Genomic DNA, 21,347 nt, shown 5'->3' with positions numbered 1-21,347 from the left:
TTACAAAGGCTTACATGCAGAGGTTTGATTGTATGTATATAAAGCATCTCTGGGACTTAAGTAGAACTACTCCCATGTGTAAAGTTAACTAGTAGTGTAAAACTATGCAAAATTAGTGTCCTAAGGCTCTTTTCTCCTGCAGTGGGATTTGAAGAATTCTCATTAAATCAGAGGAAGTCATTTGCATCCTGTAGAAGAGTAGGCCCATTAAAAAAGAGTCAGAATATATTTAAATGAATAACATAATACATTTTGCAAGTATGTTTAATTTTTTTCTATGTAGATACAATAAGCAAAAGGTACATAAAACATTTAATTGTGGAGGTGGAATAACAGAACCATAAGACATATATTGCAAGGATAGTACAGATTCCCACTTGCAGTTTTATACATAACTTTTCTCAGATGTATTTAACAGAGTAAGACAGAAGAAAGTCTTGTGTAAAAGAGGGGAAAAAAAGATGGAGTCTTTTTATTTAGGATTTTCAAACACTCATGATGTTTGTTCTCCTTTATTTCTACATCATGATAAAAATGCAAAATCCTTGTTTAATTAGAAGTGAATGGGAGGGGGACCTTGGAAATGCCTCAAAATTGAGTTTAGAAGTGACATTCTTCAGTTAGACTACAACATTCATTGTATGCATTGCCACCTCCTATAAAGTAAATGTTGGCATCTCTGTAACTAAATGATATCACGCAACGTGTGTCCATATAGCTTCAGCTCCAATGTGAATAATGCAATTCATCTTAAGTGTCAATGATCCAGAGAGATGCACAATGGTAAATGCTTAGCCACACAACCAGTATCATAATTTGTTTTCCTAGTGTCAATTGCTTCGGAGGAATGGAGAGGGTGAATGCAAGCTTTATATTCTCCTCTAATAGTGAGTTGAATACTGATTGCAGCACCTCACAGTCTAGTTTTGGAAAATGTTTTTTGTAAAGGGTGATTCAAAAGATTCAGTGAGAATAGCACTCATAGTCCATAAGCTTTGGTTTTGGAAACTGCTTCTAGCCCCATGTTGGTCTTGGTGCATTGGGGCAAGATCACCTGTATGTATTCTCAGTATTTATTGTGTTGTGTCCTAGATTAGCAGCTATATTAACTTCCACAGCAAAACGCCTACCTAAAATACATTAGAAAAATCAATTTGGAATGTACACTTAAGATGTGTTTATTTGCTTGTTGATGAAAATCAATGTGGAGTATTCACATAGCTTGCATTAACAGTAGCTTTCATTAACTTTTAGAGTGTGTCTGGATTGTCACAGGGAAGTTTTTCTTGTATAGGACTGTTTTCTATTTACATGAAATTTTTTGTTTGTTAATTTAGAGCTGTGCAAACTATTTGAGTGGTAGTGTCAGTGCATGGGGATAGCTTTTGGAGCTGCTGGGCAAGCATTGCCAAGAATGCAGCTGCTTTAAGCCCTGCATCTCCATTCATGCAAAGTACAAGGCTTTCATTTTAATTTCAGGATATTAATATGCAATTGGCCTGTATTGTTTGCATTGTATGAAATCATTTTTGTTGGAATTCTTTTGTTAGAATGAGGAAAGTGGCAAAGATTCAAAGCAGTGTGATAATCTGTTCCTTTAACATTGTCCAAATTGAAAAGGTCAATCTTAATTTACCCCACTAATTTGGTGACTTTTAAATGCTAAATTATTTTTACAGTAGACTATGGTTGCAGGATCTAAATAGCGTTTTTCATTGTGCAACCAAACTAACGTTCCTTTTTCCCGAAGTTAAAAGTAGGAGACGAAGGTATTCTTTTATTGAAGCCAACATGTGGAAAGTGGCACTAGATTGGTTTAGTAGACATTATCTCCCCTGAAAGGAATGTGGCTCATCTGTGGGACCAACCCTGTGTCACTTTGGTGAGGGTACTGCTGGACTCTCTGCAGTCACAGCAAATAACGTCATGTCCATTTAAGCCATTAGAGCGCAAGTGGCACATTTCTTGTCTGTCGTGCTATATTCTAAAATGTCACTAGGCATTAAATCAGTCAGCGGTGATGGCCTACCACCTAAAGATGAACCCTGCCTTCTGATGATGCTTTCCACTTCAGTGCCACTCTTACTGCAATTACTGGGTCATTAATATCATTGCCTGCAATTAGTGACAGCAGACTGCACAAGGAGTTAGCTAGATATTTCTGCCCCCAATAGGAATTTTTTCTTTCAGCCTTTTTCCAACAGCAGATTAAGCAATAAACTATAGGAATGTTGGGTGGACCTGTTAAGATTTAAGACAGCGTCCCCAAAATTGAAAATTGGGCAGGGAAAAAAATAGCTTAAAAAAAAAAAAAGCTAAGAAAAGAATTCATTGACGCTTGCCTCTGTTACCGTAGCTTCAATAAATCCAAATGTGACCTTCCTATTTTGGAGAAAAAGCTAGTCTTTGATTTAAATAGACAAATACAGTTTTTAGAAAGCCATTTCTCTATAAACAAACACATATTTCTGTAATGACAATATGAATAACTTTACTCTCTCATTTTATACAATTTATTGAACTGAATACTTTAAAGCAGTGTTTCTCAACCTCGGCAACTTTAAGACGGGTGGACTTCAACTCCCAGAATTCCCCAGCCAGCAGAGTTGAAGTCCACCCGTCTTAAAGTTGCCGAGGTTGAGAAACACTGCTTTAAAGGAAAGGTCATAGAATAGGCCAGAAAAACATTCTACAGGTTTTCTGATATTTTCAAATATTAGTATAAATAATATCATATTTACTTAAAACTGTGGCTGGAAGTAAGGATTTAAATCTAAAATCTTGTGGAAACAGTTGGAATTTTTAAATGGGCATATAAATACCAACTCTAGAGAAAAAGAATTGCTATATAATTTAAAAAAATTAAATAGCAGTTTTAATCACAAAAAGGGAAAATACCAGTTGTTACTGCTTTAACAAATTCTGGGTGTAAGAGTTTGAGTTACATGTAACATGTATGTGCTTAGAACAACTTTGCTGCTCGTTTCTCCTTTTCTAGAGGGCTTTCTTCTTTGCATCCTTTTTTTCTCTCTCTAGGCTTATGTTTGCCATCCTGTCTGGTTGTTAAAAATGTCAAATTTGCAGGTATCCATAAACAGTGATAGATGCCATATGCCCTGATATCACTATATAAGCATTAATCATATGAGCGCATAATGTGGCTGGTTTCATCTTAACAATAAGGGAATTACAGAAGAAAAGGCTTATTTCACTGAAGTTCTTAAGATTAGTGTATCTGTTGCAGAGGTATATAAGTGTCAAAGCTATAGCCTCCTTTTAGAAATGAGGTCATCTTTCATAGAATTCAAGAAAATATTTGCTGAGGACGTGTGACTCTTGATCTTCTTGGTAATGCTTGTGTTTGAACTTGTTGAATGGGCTGAGGTTTCTTGAATTGTGGGCACTTTTCCACATGCTACTGGTGAACTCACTGGTGTGCCATAACACATTTCTTGTCTTACATCTATACCACAAAACCCCTTTAAAATTGTTTTTCTCAGCTTGTTGTTATTATCTGCTAGAGGTAGTATAAATGAAGTACAGGCTACCTTCATAGTGACCCACACAACCAACTCTTACAACAAGTTTGTGCCCTTCTCAAACAAGGTTACATTCACATCAGAAGGTAGGAACAGATGATTTCGGTATTAATTCCCATGGGCCTTGCTGTACTATCTTTTAACGTTAATACACATTTACTTTTTCTTTGCATTTGAAAGGTATAAAAGAAATTCCCATAAGTAACTCTTGCAGGTGGGTATATAATAACTAAAACAGGAATGATTTGGTGAAATAAACATTGATTTATTGATTGCAGTATTTGTAACCTGTCCCAAATCCATAAGACTCTGGATAGGTTGCTGCTTTTTGTAAATTTAGGTTGTGAGTTTTCATAGTTAAGCAACTTAAAGATGTTTTCATCTCTCAATATTTTATTACTGCCAGGGTAAGATAAAATATAGCTGAGAGCTCAGACTTAAGCATTTCCTTTACTCTGAGACGTTGTCAACATTTGTAGACCTTGGAAATCATACCTGTTCCATGTCGAGAGAAAATAGCAGATCACAGCTGTAATACCTTTAGGGCTGAAATTTTGTCATACGTTGCGCTTACTGTACACGATAGAAAACAACTGCAATACCCATCCTGTGGAGAAGAAAGCAAGAACGAATGAGATTGCTGTGGATTTGTGGAATGGGGGTGAGATGGTTACGTTAGGCATGAATGGTTTTAATAAATAAATAAAGAATGAATGAATGAATGAATGAATGAATGCCTACTTGTGTGCTGGAACACTAAGCACTAAACTATATTCTGCATTGATTTTTCTTACGTGCTTTAATAGAAATTTTGCTATGTAGATTAATATAACTGACAATCTAGTGCAAGTAGTCCTTGCTTAATGACCACAATAGGGACTGGCAAATTGGTCATTAAGCAGGGTGGTTGTTAAGCGAGTCACCATGTGACCAGACCTGATTTATGACCATTTTTATGATGGCCATTAAGCAAATCATTGTGGTCATTAAGCAAATCATGTGGTTGTTAAGCAAATCATATAGTTGTTAAGCGAAACCAGCTTTCCCAATGGACGTTTTTTGCTGGAATTTGCTTAACGACCATGTGGTTCGCTTAACAACTGTGGTAACTTGCTTAACCATCATCATAAAAAGATCGCAAATCACAATCACATGACTGCTAGGGGTGGTGTGACAATTTGCAACGGTCGTAAGTGTGAGTACAGATCCTAAAATGCTTTTTCCAAGGCTATCGTAACTTCAAACTGTCATTAAACAGTTGTTAAGCAAGGACTCCCTGTACACAACAGAAACCAAACTAAAGCAAGTGTGCTATATGTATTTTTCTTAGTTTAATATCTTTTAAAGCACCATTTACAAAAACATTGTCCAAAACTAGCCTGTGAAGAGCTGTGAAGATTGATACTAAGCTTGTTACTAGAGAAAAAATAAAGCTTGAATTCAGCATCCATTTCTCCCAAGGAATTGGCACTAGGAAAATAAATTATGTTACTCATTGTGTGGCTAAATATTTACCGTTGTGCAGGCATCTCTCCGGATCATTGACACTTATGTATTATTCACTTTCAAGTTGAAACTGTATGGACACACCTTAAGAATGATATCATTTAGTTATAAAAACAAATGCCAATATTTACTTTATAGGAGGTGGCAGTGCATACAATGAATGTTGTAGTTTAACTGGAGAATTTCACTTCTAATATTTCTCTCTCAATCTGGACTTGCTGGACAACTTTTGAGCAGTATCTATCCTTCCCTTTTGAGGGAAAGTTGTTGAATAGATAGTGGGGAAGTTATCTTTTCAACAACTACAGCTACAAAAGATCCCAGAAGAAGCAGGTTATCTAGATTCTTTCCAGTTTGGGATTTAGGCCCACACATGGGGTTGAAAAAGCATTGGTTGCTTGGTGAATTACCTTTGTTAGGACTCGATGAGGTTGGTTTTTCTCAATCTCTCAGTAGCCTTTGATATCACTGATTGTGTATCCTAGTGGATTGCTCCCAAAGGGTAGAGGTTGGAAGTAGTATTTTATTGTGGTTCAACTTATATATCTGAATGGGTGTTTGTGAGAAAGGAGTTGTACCACAGTCTCCCTTTTTTTTTTGAGTATCTACTTGAAACTATTGAGAAAGGTGACCTGCCAATTTGCAGTGGGGTATAAAGGTGATATACCTACCTTTACATTGCTGTCCTAGGCTGAGGTGGAAATGCTGTGGAAATCATGAGCTGGTTTTGGGAGGGGCTGGAGGTGGATAAATAAACTCTTCACTGTTTGGCAGTACTTGTCAACAAATGTATAGACGTTCCCTAAACATCAGTTCTAGGATTGGTTCTGGATGGATTTCTACTCCCTTTCAAGAGTAGGGGTACTGCTGAACTCATGGCTTTTGCTGGAACAGCAGGTAGAAACCATGTCCTGGTATCTGGACAGCTTTTGTCTAGCTTTGGTTGTTGCACCACTTAAAGCCCTACATGTAAGCCTTGGCAATAGTTAACTCAGGTCCTTATCGTTACATGTATTGGCTACAGCAACCTACTCTGGGGTGGGGGCACCTTTGCAGATTACTTGGAAGCTACAATTGGTACAGAATTAGGCAGACATAACACATCTATTTTGCAGTCACTGCACTTGTTACCAGTTAGCTTCCAGGCCCAATTCAGAGTGCTGGTTATTGCCTATAAGATCTATACCTGTAGCACTGAGTTACATTAGGGACTAGATTACCCAAAATGTTTCTTCCCCACCTGTAAGAGCTTTGAGACAAGGCTTGCATGAGGTCCTGGCACTGGAGTGGTGTAAAGGATGTGTCCAGAATGCAGGGTTTCTCTGCAGTTTTCCTCACAGCATAGAACATGAACCTGGAGATAAGGCTGACTTCTTTACTTCTGACATACTTGAAAGTCCTGAAGACTCCTTTTTAAGTGGAAGGCAGGAAGCACACCCAGATGAATGAATTCTACTTTATACAGAATACAGAATCTTACAAGTCTGAAAGTACATTTCTCCCTGTCACCTTTACAACCCAAGAAACTATGGAGGGCCCCTTCTGAGATGTTTGCCACACCCACATTCCCGCTGTGGGCTAGGCTGCCTCTTATCCGACTGTTCCTCTGGCTGTGGCTCTTCCCCCTGTCTCCCAAGGTCATTCTCACCTACCATTACAACTGCTCAGAGTCACTTGATTGGGTTATTGGTTGGTATTAAGATTGTGTAAATGAATACAATGAAATGAAATAATGCCACAACTCAAGATAGAGCTGAAAATGCAGCAGGGGCATCTGGGGGACAGGGACAGGGAGAAAGTTATAAAAGTCAAGATGACAGCTGCATGTGAAAAAGAAGCAGGTCTTCAATTATGCAGTTGTAGCTACCATCTTGACTTTTTTTATTCTTGCCTATGGGAGCCCCTGAAAAGAAGGGGCATTATGCTGATCTGCCTTATGAGTAATTATGAATCATTTCCTCTTGGTATGTAATTTTTATATTCTAGTTTCAGTTATAGTTCCATAGGTTAATAATTAAACAAAAGCAAGAAACAATGTATAGGAGTGTTGCTTAAGATAGATAGATAGACAGACAGACAGACAGACAGACAGACAGACAGATAAAACCAAACAAGATGAATGGAGAGAGCTTGAGGTGTTTTTTCAAAGGGAATTTTTGCTCTAAAGGAATATATTCACTAATTCTGGATGTGACAGGATATTCAGCAACATAATCTGCTTAAAAAAAAAACCCGAGGCATGTATTTGTGGCCACTAGGACCTGTGTTTTGATCTATCTAACATTCTAGCATTAGAAAACTGCTTACATCAATAATTAAATTTAAATGGAAATCTGCATTAGGAACGAAGTCTATCATAGTTCAACTAGCACAGTAACTGAGAGCCTCTGTGGGCTTTAAACCCTGTCTGAGAGTTTCTTCTATAGCTTTCAAGCTCCTGAGGACTGAGGATCAGGGGATTGGTATAAAAGCAAATGTAATACTTTTAATTAAAGCCCTGTGCTTAGATCACCACAGACAGCTGCTTATGTGCAATTTCTTGCTGCTACTAAAACAAGCACCTTGATTTGTGGTTTTTCTGCCAGTGTAAGTCTGGGTGTTTTTGAAACTGTCTTGTAAAATTAGATAACATACGTATAAGAAGTAATTACTTGATGCTTACTAAAGAAGGCATTTAATGAAAGTGGAAGCAACTGACATTGGCTACAGCATAAATATCCAATCTTATGGCAAACACATTTTTAAAAAGATTTCTTTCAAAGGCAATGTACATGAAAATTCATATTAGAACAAATACAGTTTACATGAGAAATTGTTCTTATTGTTATGAGATATGAAACATTGGTGATTCCCTCTAATTTTTATTGGTTTTGTTTAAGTTTTTTAAGGCTGGTATTTGGAGAAAGTTGGCTAAGAGCTCAATAATATGAATTTCTGAAATATAACTTCAAGTCATATGTATTTAATAACTCTGAAAGAGCTTCTTCATATTACTTTTTAATCCCCCAAAGAGGACAATAAACAGAATATATTTTGCTTGATCACCCAGAAGGAGACTTTTGACTTTGTTCCAGTCTCTGGTTTCTTCACTTTTATTTATCATGTTGTACTATGTTCAAGAAATCAGTAGCTCTATGAGTGCATTACATCTTATATGGAGCTTAGAGATGCATAAGAAGCATTTTCTCGTCCCCTATTATCATGTGTTCACGTAGGACACTGTCGTCCCATTTTTGTCTTTGGTAAACAGAATATCCAGAAGCATCAGCTGTGGTATATTTCTCCAATCTGATGCTCTCCAATGAGTTAATGGGAATTGAAGTCCAAAACATCTGGAGACCTACAAGAAGGCTTCTCAGACACTTCCACTTTCAAAACTTATTGCTCGTCACCAGCTCTCCTTAGTCAAGCTGTATTATCTATTCTTTGTACAAAGAAGTAGTAATTAGGAAATCAGCAATAACTGCAGAACATTATTGTCAGTAGTAGTGGCATAGCTTGGATAAATTTTAGAATGCTTCAGAGATTGAACAAATGTACAAAAAGATAATAGGTTTATTCTGGAGCTTTGTCTTCTTTACCAGTGAGAGATTAACCTGGGGAACAGAATGATGGGTAACTATAGATCTGCCATCTCATTATCCCTATAGTCGGCATACTGGTTGGGCTGATGAGAGTTGTAGTCTAAAAAATCTGGAGAGTGCAGTGTCTCATTGTTGTACAATGATTTCCACATCTGTTCTCAGTTAACTGAAGGAAAAAAACAGGATCATAATCTACTGTATCAGTTTGGCTTATTTCCCTAGCCACTTCTTGCCCTGGTAAGCTTGATTGGTTTAAACAGATGCCAAAACTTCCAGTTTCTTCTTCATTAACTGTAAAAGGTGGAGGAAAGGGGAGTGGGAGGCTCAAGAGTCAGGGGCCTTTTCACATATTTTCTAAAGTTCTTTTCAAGCTGTGCACTGCAGTTGGCCCTTTTAGTAATATGCTGAGGGCCACATTAAACATATTGACACTGTGGGGACAAAATTCCTCTACACATACATTTAATTAGAAGGAAAGTGCTGTATTGAATGATGTTTATAATGACAAAAATTGCAATTTAATTTTTTTTCCACAGTTCTCTTGTGGTTGTATGTGAGGCCACAAGACCACAGGCAGCTCTGGAGATACAAGCAGTACACCTCTTTTCTGAACTGTAGTCTAACATGATATCTGAATGAACCCAGTACTTGTGTACCAGAATTTAAGGAAGAAAAATAACTTCATAAAAACTAGATGTAAACTAAAACTTTCTGACTACCCATAATCACAGTGAAAACTTCAATTCACTTCTCCAAGCAGAAAGAAGTTTCAACATTTAGTTCCCTTTAGCAGATCAACTGTAACATTTGGCAATATGTAATATCTGGATATTTGCAAACTCACAGACTGAGCATAGGTGGAAATATACCCCAATCCTCCAGCAGATAACCAGATAACTAGTCCTTTAGCAGATTTCTACAGACTCTGAGGATTCTGCCGGGCATCTTGAATTTCTCTCCTGTGTGATATTTTTGGGCATCTTTTCATACATGGTTCTACATTAACTGTCTTTAGCTGGTTGGAGATAGGGGATGAGGACGGGGGAAGAAAGCAAGGTATCTCTAGCCATTCAGCAGAACCAAGATTTAGCTGTTGAAAACAATCAACTAACCTTTGTAACAAAAAACGTAAGTGACAATTTTGACTGTTGAAGTTAGTCTCTCGCATTACATGCAGTTCCACTAAACATCTCCTGTTACTTCTACTTCCATTAACCTTTCCAGTGTTACAGCAGTATAATAAAAATGGAAGTTCTGTGCTCGTATTTTGTAATGGACAATGTACTGAGCTAGCTGGAAAATGTTTAAAGCTGGGTCTTTAATGCCTCTTTGAATGCCTCTTCTCTCCCCCCCCCCCAAATATAGCAGTTATTATTTGAATATTTTATATTTTCTCCATTTATCATTTATATGTAATCTCTTCCAAGATTATTCACAAGGTAGTATGAATCAAATGCATCATTCATCTTATTTAGTGTGAATTAAATGATTGCTTGAATTATAGTAATGTGGCCCAAAGGTTATTATATTATTAAACTACTTAAAAATGGGGGTGCATTTGGAATGGGCATTAGCATCCAGTTGGTAGCTGATTGTTACCATCTGCTTTTTCATTGCAATAATATTTGCTTGCTTTAAAAAATGCATTCTGTTTGGAATTAGGGATGAGTTTTGATTTTGTGTGTTTTGTATGTGTCTTGCCTTTGTTTTTAATCTCTTTGTGAATGAAAGGCTGTATCTAGGCACAAATCCAGAAGCTTAATTCTCCATCTGATTAGAGCAATGTTACTAACTTGATAGGTTGAAAGCAGTCAAGATTTAGGCAGTGGCTTAGCCTTCTGGGAGGTAGAATAATAACAATCAAATGAAGAAGTATTAAAATGTAATATTACTTCCACTCCACAGGGACTGTATAAAAATAATACCTCTGAAATTCTTTGTCTGGCACTCTAATTTTTTTCCTTCTTCATTTGGAGTGAGATACATTTCATTCTGTAAATAAGGATTTTGCAGATTCTGAAGATATATGACAGATCAAATCTTGGTTGAAAGGACTTCCTGTCTTTTTAATGTAAAATTGCCTACTAAAGGCCAAAATATAGATATTTCTACCAGGTAAATCTAGGAAGAGAGAGCCAGTTTGGTGTAGTGGTTAAGGCACCAGGCTAGGAGCCAGAAGACTGTGAGTTCTAGTCTCACCTTAGGCACAAAGTCAGCTGGGTGACCTTGGGCCAGTCGTGCTCTCAGCCCTAGGAAGAGGAAGGCAATGGCAAACCACTTCTGAAAAACCTTGCCAAGAAAACTGCAAGGGCTTGTCCAGGCAGTTACCAGGAGTCAACACTGACTCAAAGGCGCACACACACAAAATCTAGGAAGCACCTTCAGCCTTGAACCACTTTCATAATGTTTATGTTGGCTGTTTAAAGCCTTGAAAAGGGCACTTTGCAACACACAATGGGCTTGACTAAAACACTGTTCCTTAAAGCATTAAAGCAGCTGTGTCCCTGGAAAGTCTTGTCTCAGCTGTGCATGTGCCTGTGTGCACAGCCACTTTGTTTCACTGGCAATACCAGCAGAATTATTGTTTGTGCATGGGAAGACTGGCAGGAAAGCAGTGTGTGCATATGCACACCTGTGGGAAAGAACTTCAAAATTGCCATGCTGAACTTTCTGAAGGATGTGCTGTTATAATGATTGGAGGAGGCATGCTTTTCTGCACCCGTATTCATACCCATTTCAAATGCTTTGCACAGCCCTAATTTTTATTGCTGTAACCATGCTTTTAAAAAATCCTATACATTCAGGAAATAAATGGATGGAAACAAGTTTACATCCAAGTAGGCCAACACAGCTTGAGACACACTGTGCTTCTGTAGTCTAACAGAAATATATGGTTGATGTTTTGCAGTTTCATGCATTTTCAAACATTACTAATTTATTTGTATCTCAAATATGAGAAAAAATACTTTCTGCCTTCATATCATAATAATAAAATATTAATTTGTAGGTTGTACTCCAAATGCTAAAACTCCCCAGAAAATATTAGGCTGTTTTAGCCTGTTGGACTACAAGCTGTGTAGTACTGGGTCAAATAATAGAAAACTAGACAACTTGTTTATAAATGCAGAAATTAATGTTATAAACATTTATATAGAGGCATTCAAAACATGCTTCCAGTTTGTATGTTTCTCTGTATAGCAAGTTTGATTGAAATACAGATACTAAAATTTTAGAAAATGGGAACAGCATGTCTAAACAGTTTTACTCTGGTTTGAAGTATGGCCAGCAGAAGCCTTACTGTTGAGCTGTAAGTTACAAATGTTCTTGGACATCACAGAAAAGTAAACTTAGCTAATGTGGCAACCCAGAGTTTGTCTTTTTAATTTGCAAACGTACACAAATTGTTGATTTACTAGCAAATTGCTGATAAGTAGCTAGGCACTTAATTTTTATTATGATGCACTTTTGCTGTGATCTGATTTCATGGCCCTCAGCAATCCATTGCATCTATTACATGGTAGATGGTGTCACAGTTTAGACACTAGGTGGCTCTGAACCTAGTTGAATGTGGGTCATGTCAGGTGGGTAGTGTCAGAAGCTTTTTCTGTCCATGTCTGACAGAAATAGAGCTCTTGTGTAGTTTCCTGACTCCTGTGTCCCTTCAGCCTTCATGACAGGAACTAAGGATGAAAAGATCAACCAAGGCTACCACATTGAGTGTGTTTGTATTGGAGCTGGACCTTACGTTTTGATTTTGGATAAAACCTGTAAATGTATTTAAAATGTATTTAAAGGAAGGATAAGAGTTGAGGAATATAATAGCCTGGTGAGAACTTGTGTGTTCTAATGTGCAAATGTTCTGACAGAATTAGCTAAACATTGGCAAATTATTCTTTAGTCATATACAACATGGCGCGCATGCACACACACAAACACACGGAATACATTACCCGGTGCAGGAAGACACTCAGTTATTCAGACATATGAAAGTATAAATTCTTAAGAGTTTTGAATAGATAATTCTTTAGTAGAAGCAAGGAAAAGTAAACATGTAAAAACATGATTTTTAGAGTAAATTGGCTCTGAAAGGAGCCACTAGCTCCCACAGTAAATAATTCTGATACTGGCAAAATCATTTACCAGAAATTCATAACTCCGTCAGACTCTACTAAATTATAAATGTAACTTTCAGTTGAGACTTTTGAGCACTTTGCAAAATCAGCTTCAAGCCAGGCAGGTTTAGATCCTTAAGGAACACAACCATATAATAGTATATTTTTCTTTGGCAATACTAGTTTTCAAGGTTTTTGAAGATCAGTGTAACACCGGTACACTCTGTTACATTTTAATCAGAGAAAGGTAGGTAAAGGAAAGTGAATTTCTGCATCTTGGCATTAAGAAGAACAAGTCATAGTTTATTAACTATCCTGTCTACTGGAGTTTAATTTTATTATTTCTGTAAACCGTATGGGCACAAAGGCAAAAACAAAAAGGTCATAAAAACCCAGCAAAAAGATGCATTTGATTTATGTCCAAAACTGGTTCTTAGTATTGATTTTCTTTTCTCTGGGGGAAGAAAAAGATCTCAGCAAAACAAAACTATACATCTCCATTATTTTCTAGCAGTGCAGATGTAACACATCAGATCTGTTTTCTCCTGAATTACTCACTTTAAAAATGTACAGCAGAAGTTAGAAAATGAAGATTTGAAATTTTGTTAGCTGTTTGTCTCTAACACCAAAAGACAAAACGCGCTTCAGAATCCAGGAAAATAGGAGAGGGAGCTGCGAGAAGGGGAAGTTCATGTAGGGAGGAATTATGTTACACCCACAAGGAGGGAGAAGTAGAACAAAAGCAAGAAGTAGATCAAAGGCAGAGAAAAAGTTCATAGCTTTTGCAGCTAGTGAGAAGATTAGAGAAAGAAAAATACCAACATGGGGCTGGGAAGACCTAGTGAAAGACTCTGGGCCTATGAAGGAAACAGGAAATATATATATAAGGTACATTTTAAGAAAAGAAATCCCCCAGGAAAAAATGTGGGATAACTAAAAGACCTAAAGAAAAAGACGATTTATGGGGCCCTATCTAAATTAGATGAAAGGGAGATTCTGCTTAGTGCCAGAAGTCCCATTTAATTACTTTTTCTCCATGGGAAACCCTACAAGTATTTTCATGGCCTTTCCTTTTCCCTTTAATATTTTTAGTAAGTGGCCAGATGTGGTATATGTGCTTTGAAAGGCTGAAGAGCACTCTGTGTGTGCGTGTGTGGGATTCCTTTAAAAATGCAGATCAGCCATTTAGCAGAGTTGTAATCAGTTAGCAACTTTAGTTTTGTAAATCAAGACAGACGATCTGCAACACTATTTCTGGATGATTTCTGTATTAGATCGATAGCCTACAGATTCCATCCTGTCCCTTATGGTCTTTTGATCAATAACATGTCAGGAATTTTCTCCAGTTCTGCTCCAGTGGCAGCTTTCTGAGGAGCCAACACTGACACCTTTCTTGTGTTTGGCTCTCAACTAATCTGCATACACTCTCAGCACTTTTAGAGCATGCATTTGGGCTGTGTGAAGAGAGCGGTAAGCTGAAATAATAGGATTGCTGCAATGAGAATGTTGCCAAGTAATCAATTTCCATTTTAAGGAGAAAGTGTGTCTCTTTTCAAGTTAGGGTTGGTGTATACCACTAGATAAATGTAGTTAGAGGATTAAGATATTTCTGTTAAGATAAATAAGCTAAGGAATTAGGAATGAGATGAAACGATTTGAATTACTGCATCATTTTTTAAAAATATCTTTTATCTTTATCTGATGCCCTATTTTTCTATTTTTCAAGTAAACCCAGAGGTTACCTGCCTCGCTGAAGATACAAAGCTAAATAGACGCTAGGCTCCAATCCACATCATATCCTACCCTTTTAGTGTATAAAGGCAGGCGTTGGAATATATGTGAACTGTTACAAACTGTAAATCAAAGATATTTGCAATTTTTCACAATCTAAAAAAACCTGATTTGTTTAATCTGTGGAATGTCAGTTCAATAAAAAATAAAAAATAAACTTTTTTGCCCTGCTGAACTTGGCAAACTTTTTTTTTTTTTTCTGAGCTAACTCATTTTTTCAAGAGAGTGGAGATGCTGGGTGTGGAGAACAAACGTATGCATAATAAGCCAGTTGACAGTTATGGAAAAAGGCATCTGGCTGAATTAGAAACCTAAAAATGTGTACCAGGTATCAGGAATATAGCACAGCCTGTATTGGATGTGTTTTTGTTCTCTTACTTGCCAATATTTCATAGCTTTTTCTGAATAAACCTAAACAACAGGATGTAAATTTGGACAAGTGATATCTATTTTCAACTACTCTTGTTTTGTGTGACTGTACTTGTTGGTATTCTGAAACTTTCATTTGATGTTTTATTATTTTTTTAATCAGCAACATCCAATGGATCGCTGGAAGGCTTGGATAACCAGGAGGGAGGTGTATGCCAGACAAAAGCCATGAAGATCCTCATGAAAGTTGAACAAGGTAGGGATCATCTTTTGTATTGTTGTTATTATTTTTCATTAAACAACTGTGAATAGCCCTTGCTCCCCAATTCAATGACCCTGGCTTTGCAAAGCAGGTGAAACTGTCTTCTTTTATGTTCTGAAGTAAATTCTATTTTCTGCACCTGGGTTGCTGACAGATTTTATAGGAAGAGTTAATTCACTAAGATCTTTTCATTGAACAACTCTTCTTGGAAGAATAAGGTATCCTTGAACACTATGTGCTCCAGTTATTCTTGCTTGTAGACTATATATTAAACTACAGTTTCACAGCTCAAAATTATTTTAAAAGGAGAGGGAGCTAATGTTTTCATAGCTTGCTTGTAACAAAACCTCACTAAAAATGAGGGTTTTGTTCATGGTCTTTTTCTCATCTACAGATAACCTATTGTACAGGGAAAGAAATAATTATTCTTCCTAATTAGAGGTTGGTTTAGTAGTCAATCAACTTGCTTGGCTGTGCTGAAATGTCATTTGCAAAGGCTTTCTTGCCAATTTCAGGAATCCCCTTCATTTTCGCTGATAGCTTCACAATCTAAATCTCTAAAATAACTATATAGGGTTTTTTTTTTCAAAGCTTGCTTTAAAGAGGAAAATTACATTCTCATATCTCCTTGTAGTCTTACATAAAGGACCTTCTGTTCAAAGCCATTCATGCCTCATGAAAATTGATAACCAGCTTATAAAGCACATTATTGTTAGTTTGTAGTGAATCATTTGTGTTCTTTCAGTTCCCAATTCTGGTGGGTCCCCAAATAATGCTGATCCAACTAAACGCCCGGAACAGGAAGCTGGTACCAACGGGAAAAGCTCCACAACAAGTCCCTTTGTAAAGGATCATGCAGGTAAACAGGAGAACATCTAGATCCTGAAGGAGGTTCTATTGTGGGCTATCTAAATGCAATCCTATGGAGACTGGGGTGGGGGAGAAATTACCTATGGCAGAGGAGCTACCACTTCCTAAACTCCTTAGAGCTTGCACCAGCTACAACAAGAGTGACAGAATGGCTTTTCTCCTTTTTTCCTCTTCTTAAAATCATGCTTCCTCCCACTGATTCTGTTGGAAAGAAGTTAACTATGCCTGTTCCAAGAGTGGCATAACCCTCCCTCTCACATATACAAATTCAGAGTATCTTGGGGAATGAAAAGGCTTAGCTTCAGAGCTTCCCTTATATCATTCTGGTATGTTCCTTTGTCCTTATCACCTGCATGGCCATGGAGCTTTTGGCTGCTGATCAAGGGACAATCTGTGCATCACATTTTTCTACCTATGTATGAAAGGGAGTCTCTAGTATCTGGTGGATCCTGGAATCATTGGATTGCACCCAAAAAGATTAAGCAAACTAAACAAATTCAATATATAACAGCAAATTTTAAAAAAAGAATATATCAATCCAAAAGAGGATAAAACTTCTGCAGAAATGGAATCTCTCTCTCTTCTGTTTGATTTCATATAAAATTGATTTCATACAAACTTGCTACTAAACTTTAGGAACAGACCTTGCTCCAAAACATTTTGCAATGATAAGAACTGACTTTAAAGAATAAAAGGAAAACACTGGTTGCAGTCCAGTAAATAGTTAAGCACCCTTAAACTCTGTTATTTGTTTGAGTATGCTTTTTATATTTAACGAACTATGGATTGCCACCATTGTGTCCTGGCAGCGTTTATGAAGGTTTCATTTCCTGACATGGTGAAACTACCAGCCTACTGTTACTTGGAGGGGATAGCAGTAGAAATATTGTCCTGATTGCAGCTTTCCATGCAAACACATAGTTGCTGTACAAAGGTTGTCCCTGTTGACATCAGCAGCTTGCTCTTCTGCTAGAGCAACCATCCACTGCTACATTCATAATGTTTGCATGATGGTGACTGCTGTACTCTGTTTTGCTATTTCCCATCTTCTGACACCAACAAATGAGGTTCAAAAGACCTCTCTCCCTTTATTGGCATGCCGTGGTGGCTGGCATTTTTGCTTAATTAATTATGTCGCCAGCCACCACTTTAACATCAGCTTCTTCTCTTTACTTCACTTGAACAAGAAAGAATACACTGGAGAAAGTTAGCAGAAAGAACAGCAAATTGAGATTACTGTTCAATAGTTGTAGATACTAGTTTATTTTAAAATTCTCATTAGTTGTTTCATGGCTTCTTTTCAAATTTATTTGCTCTCATGCTTATAGATCTTTTAGTTGGCAGCTATTAAGCATCAACACTTTTGTACTACAAATATAGTGTGCAGTGGGTTTTCACCTAAATTTAACATCACAGCAATATTCCAACTTAAAACAGGCATCCAGTTGCAGCTAAATTAGTGCTGATTTTTCCAGTGAGAGAGCATTTGATTTAATTAATAAAACTTAAATACCCTTGCAATGAGGACTGCTGCTCACATTATGCTTGCTTCTGATGTCACAGCTTTAACTATTTTGAATTCTATAAGCAGCAAGTCCCTTGCTACCAACCATGACCAGCACCTTGGATTGTTCTAGAGCAGTGTTTTTCAAACTTGGCCTCTTTAAGATGTGTGGACTTCAGCTCCCAGAATTCTTCAGCCAGCATGGCATGGAGAATTCTGGGAGCTGAAGCCCACACATCTTAAAGTGGCCAAGTTTGAAAAACACTGCTCTAGAAGGTTCTAGTGGGTCATGATGCCCCACTACAAAATAAGGTTCTCTCCCAGCTTTTTTTGTGTACCAGTTGAGTTACATTGGGTGTGGAAAGCTATTAAAGTCAATCCCAAGACTTGGGTTTGGATAGAATCTCAAGATTGATATGAAGATACCAGTTGCATCTTTCAGTCAGTATTAGAACAGTTACACTGAAGCCTACAGATACCTTTTCAGCTCATTAATGTCTCCATTTTGTTTTAATTTCTGAGCTATATAATAAAGATACATATGCAGATAGGAGCAGACACACAGTAGTATACGTAGTTTAATGCAAATTAGTATTTGTAAAATAGAGTGACAGATTAGCTACGAGTCTTGAGAACTCCTGTTTCCCTATTTTATTCTATTAACTGCCTTAAGCTGCCCAACTTCTGTGGACACATGACATGCATCAAAGGCTGTTTTATCAGTGCTGTTGTTCATTACTGATGGGCAAAGATAGATTCAAAGAACAAAGTATAATTTGGGAGCAACATGACAGAGAGCAACAGTCAGAATGTCTCTTTGTAATATGAATGACTGGTTGCATCTAGTTATTCAGGTTGTTCATAAGACAGTTAAAGACAGCTGCAAAGTGGTGATGGGACAGTGATTGTTTTGAACTTAGATTTCTCCCTTCTCTTTCTCTCTTTCTCTCCCCTTCCCCCTCCAACCTTATTCCTAGGTCCCAACTCAGATGGGAGCAAAGCTGGACATTCCAGTATCCTTGGTTCAGAGGTGGCCTTATTTGCAGGGATAGCTTCAGGGTCCATCATATTCCTCCTCATCATCATCACACTGGTGGTTCTTTTGTTGAAGTATCGAAGGAGACACAGGAAGCATTCGCCTCAGCACACAACAACTCTGTCACTTAGTACATTAGCAACCCCAAAACGCAGTGGGAACAACAATGGGTCTGAACCCAGTGACATTATCATCCCTCTGAGGACTGCAGATAGTGTCTTTTGCCCTCACTATGAGAAAGTCAGTGGTGACTATGGACATCCTGTGTACATAGTTCAAGAGATGCCCCCTCAGAGCCCAGCAAACATTTATTACAAGGTCTGATGAACACTCAGTGTGGTACCTTTTTTGAAACTCTCTCTCTGTCTGGTCAAATGCTATCCATGACACAGAGGTTGGGGATTGTGATGAGCCACTCTGCTGGTTCCTGGACCAGATGCAGAGGAGGGAGCAGCAAGCCCCACCCTATTACAGAGAGCTGCTTTGAGAGGGCAGCTTTCAAGTCTATAGAATTCCTGTCTTGGTGAACAAGCATTTACTTGGAAGCTGGAAGAAGTAACATAGAAGATTCCCATAGCAATTGCTGTTTGTTCATCACCTTCTAAGCCATGTGCTGTAGGCATTCGGGCACGTACAAAACCCCCAGGGAAGATGGAGCAACTCACAGATACTAATGGTTTTAGGCATTCTGGGAAGAGAGTCTTAAGTCATCAAGCTTGAAATGCAGCCCTGTGACTTTGTGTGTGCTTCTCTTGGTGCTTATGGATTTGTCTTACAGACCTCTGCTTTTAAGTAAGATTTTAAACTTTTTTGTTTGTTTTTAGTCAGTCCCTGTGGCATTTTACTTCAACTGAATAGCATTCTGTCATCCTTCATATGAAAATTCATGCACTCCATATCTTGCATTGCTTTTGGAAAAGTGATTTTTTATTATTTTTTACCATTCCATACTCCACCTGTTTGTAAAAGCAGCCTTACTTGAATGGATAATGCTTTGGGAGAGACTGGGCTTGCTGAAAGGAGAATCTTCCAGCCAAAAGCTAGCTTGTCAGCAGAATCAACAATATAAGTGACATGTGGCAAAAGAGAGAGGGAAGGGCTGAAAGAATGCTACTGTCTCTGGAATATCAACTAGACAAAGCTAGACAATTTAAGTAGCACAGCACTTTGATATCCGGAGTTCAATGAAGAGTGTTAACACACAGCAATAGGAGCAGCTGATTAGGGTCTGCACTTGAAGGATGCCAAGGTTTTCCCAAATAGTAACTTGCAGGAGAAAATAGTTCTCCCACAAAGTAGGCTAAAAGAGTGCAAGTAAATTAATGTGCCTGGAAGACAAGACAATAGAAGGCTGCTGGTGATATATTAGGGCGCAACTGCTGTGGTACTTTACCAGCAATAAGATGTACAGCTTTGAACTAGCTGTAGCAAAATCTTGGTCTGCTTCAAATGACTTCTTCTTTTTAAAAAAAAAAAAAAAAAAAAGCCGACGCAGCTGCTATTACTTATCACATTTTATCGAATCATAGGGAAAAAGAAAAAAAGAAAACAGCAACATCTGACATAGAAAAATCACAAGCTTAATGGTCAAGAGGGCTATAATTCCATCACTTAAAACAAGCATTCACATCTCTGTCAAAATTGGTCAGGATTGTATTTTTCCTTCAATCAAGCCTTTTGACATTCTGACTTCTGGCAATGCATTTTGAGCTAGTCCTGTACTGCCATTGGTGGGATTTTTCTCTTTCTGAAATAAAGCACATATGGTAAACCGCTTGTGGTCTGTAAAGATGCAACACGTTCAGCTACAAGAAGGGGAGGTATAGTGTGACTTATTTATAATAGGTGTATAGAACCCGGGGGATATACGGTAGCAAATTTTGTTCAGATTACTAATATATCTATGTATTGAGATTGCACAGAATCCGTACAGAAGATGTGAAATTCCTCTGTGACCATGAAATCAATTTGGCTACTTCTGGGAGAAAATAGATCTTTAACTCCAAAAAGAATAGTATTGAGAGGAAATGTAAAAAGAACCTAGCCCTCTTAGCTGTCTTACATAACCAGTAGACTAGGTAACAAAGCCCCTGAATCATGAGATAAGTGTGTAACTACACAATGTATTTTAACAAGATATTCTGATATGGCTTTTCTGTTCTGTGCTGTGTTTTCCCGCCTTGCCTTACGAGATGGAGTATTTTGAGCTGGATACCAATAGGAAAGTTTAACTATAAAGTTCCTGCTTTGAAGCATAGTTGTTGTTCTCCCTCCAACCTCTGCACCCTGGGGGACATAAATCTACTTTTTTATGTGCTATGCAAAATAGATGTCTTATCACATAGTCCTGTTACCATAGCAACACTTCACTTTCTGGACTGGAGAGAACTTGTAGCTACAGCATTTTAAGGTTCCCAACTTCCACAGAGCACGTGCAAAAAAAAAAAAAAAAATACAAAAAAACAAAACCAACCCCCCCACACACCAGAGTCCTGTCATAGAAATGATTACTCTCGGTATTTCCTGAACCTGAAAATGACGTTGGTGCAAGAAGGGAGAGAGATGGAGGGGAGAGGAAAGGAAAGGAGGAGCATGGTTCTGTGGGAGGTTACTATGGTAACTAACTGCAGCACAGAAGCAGTTCTTTCCTAAAGCTTTTCTCTCTCTGAATCCATCCATGCAAGGTTTTTCTTGTAAGTCATTAAGATTTTGAGGGGATTTGGAAACGTAGATGGGCTTGTTTAAAAAAAACAAAACAAAAAAAAACATAACCC

At 37.7% G+C, this 21,347-nt stretch overlaps 1 protein-coding gene across 2 annotated transcripts in view; it reads left to right on the top strand.

Annotated features, from left to right (window-relative positions):
- Nucleotides 1-21,041, top strand: part of EFNB2 (ephrin B2) — a 47,650-nt gene extending 26,609 nt beyond the window's left edge. The window contains exons 3-5 of one of the 2 annotated variants that reach the window (XM_088136509.1): nt 15,065-15,157; nt 15,909-16,022; nt 18,515-21,041. In XM_088136509.1, the coding sequence (XP_087992635.1) occupies nt 15,065-15,157; nt 15,909-16,022; nt 18,515-18,897 (590 nt within the window). In that variant the 3' untranslated portion in view covers nt 18,898-21,041. The remainder of the gene's footprint in view (nt 1-15,064; nt 15,158-15,908; nt 16,023-18,514) is intronic. The other variant, XM_088136510.1, reaches the window with a different exon arrangement.
- Nucleotides 21,042-21,347: the final 306 nt, after the last annotated feature.

This window comes from Python bivittatus, unplaced genomic scaffold, assembly GCF_059951505.1.
Source record: "Python bivittatus isolate LINGU-HERP-01145 unplaced genomic scaffold, Pbiv_v1 ctg000060_np1212, whole genome shotgun sequence".
NCBI classification, from domain to species: Eukaryota; Metazoa; Chordata; class Lepidosauria; order Squamata; family Pythonidae; genus Python; species Python bivittatus.
The sequence above is the reverse complement of the archived record's forward strand: the minus strand, read 5'-3'. Positions and strand labels throughout refer to the sequence as shown.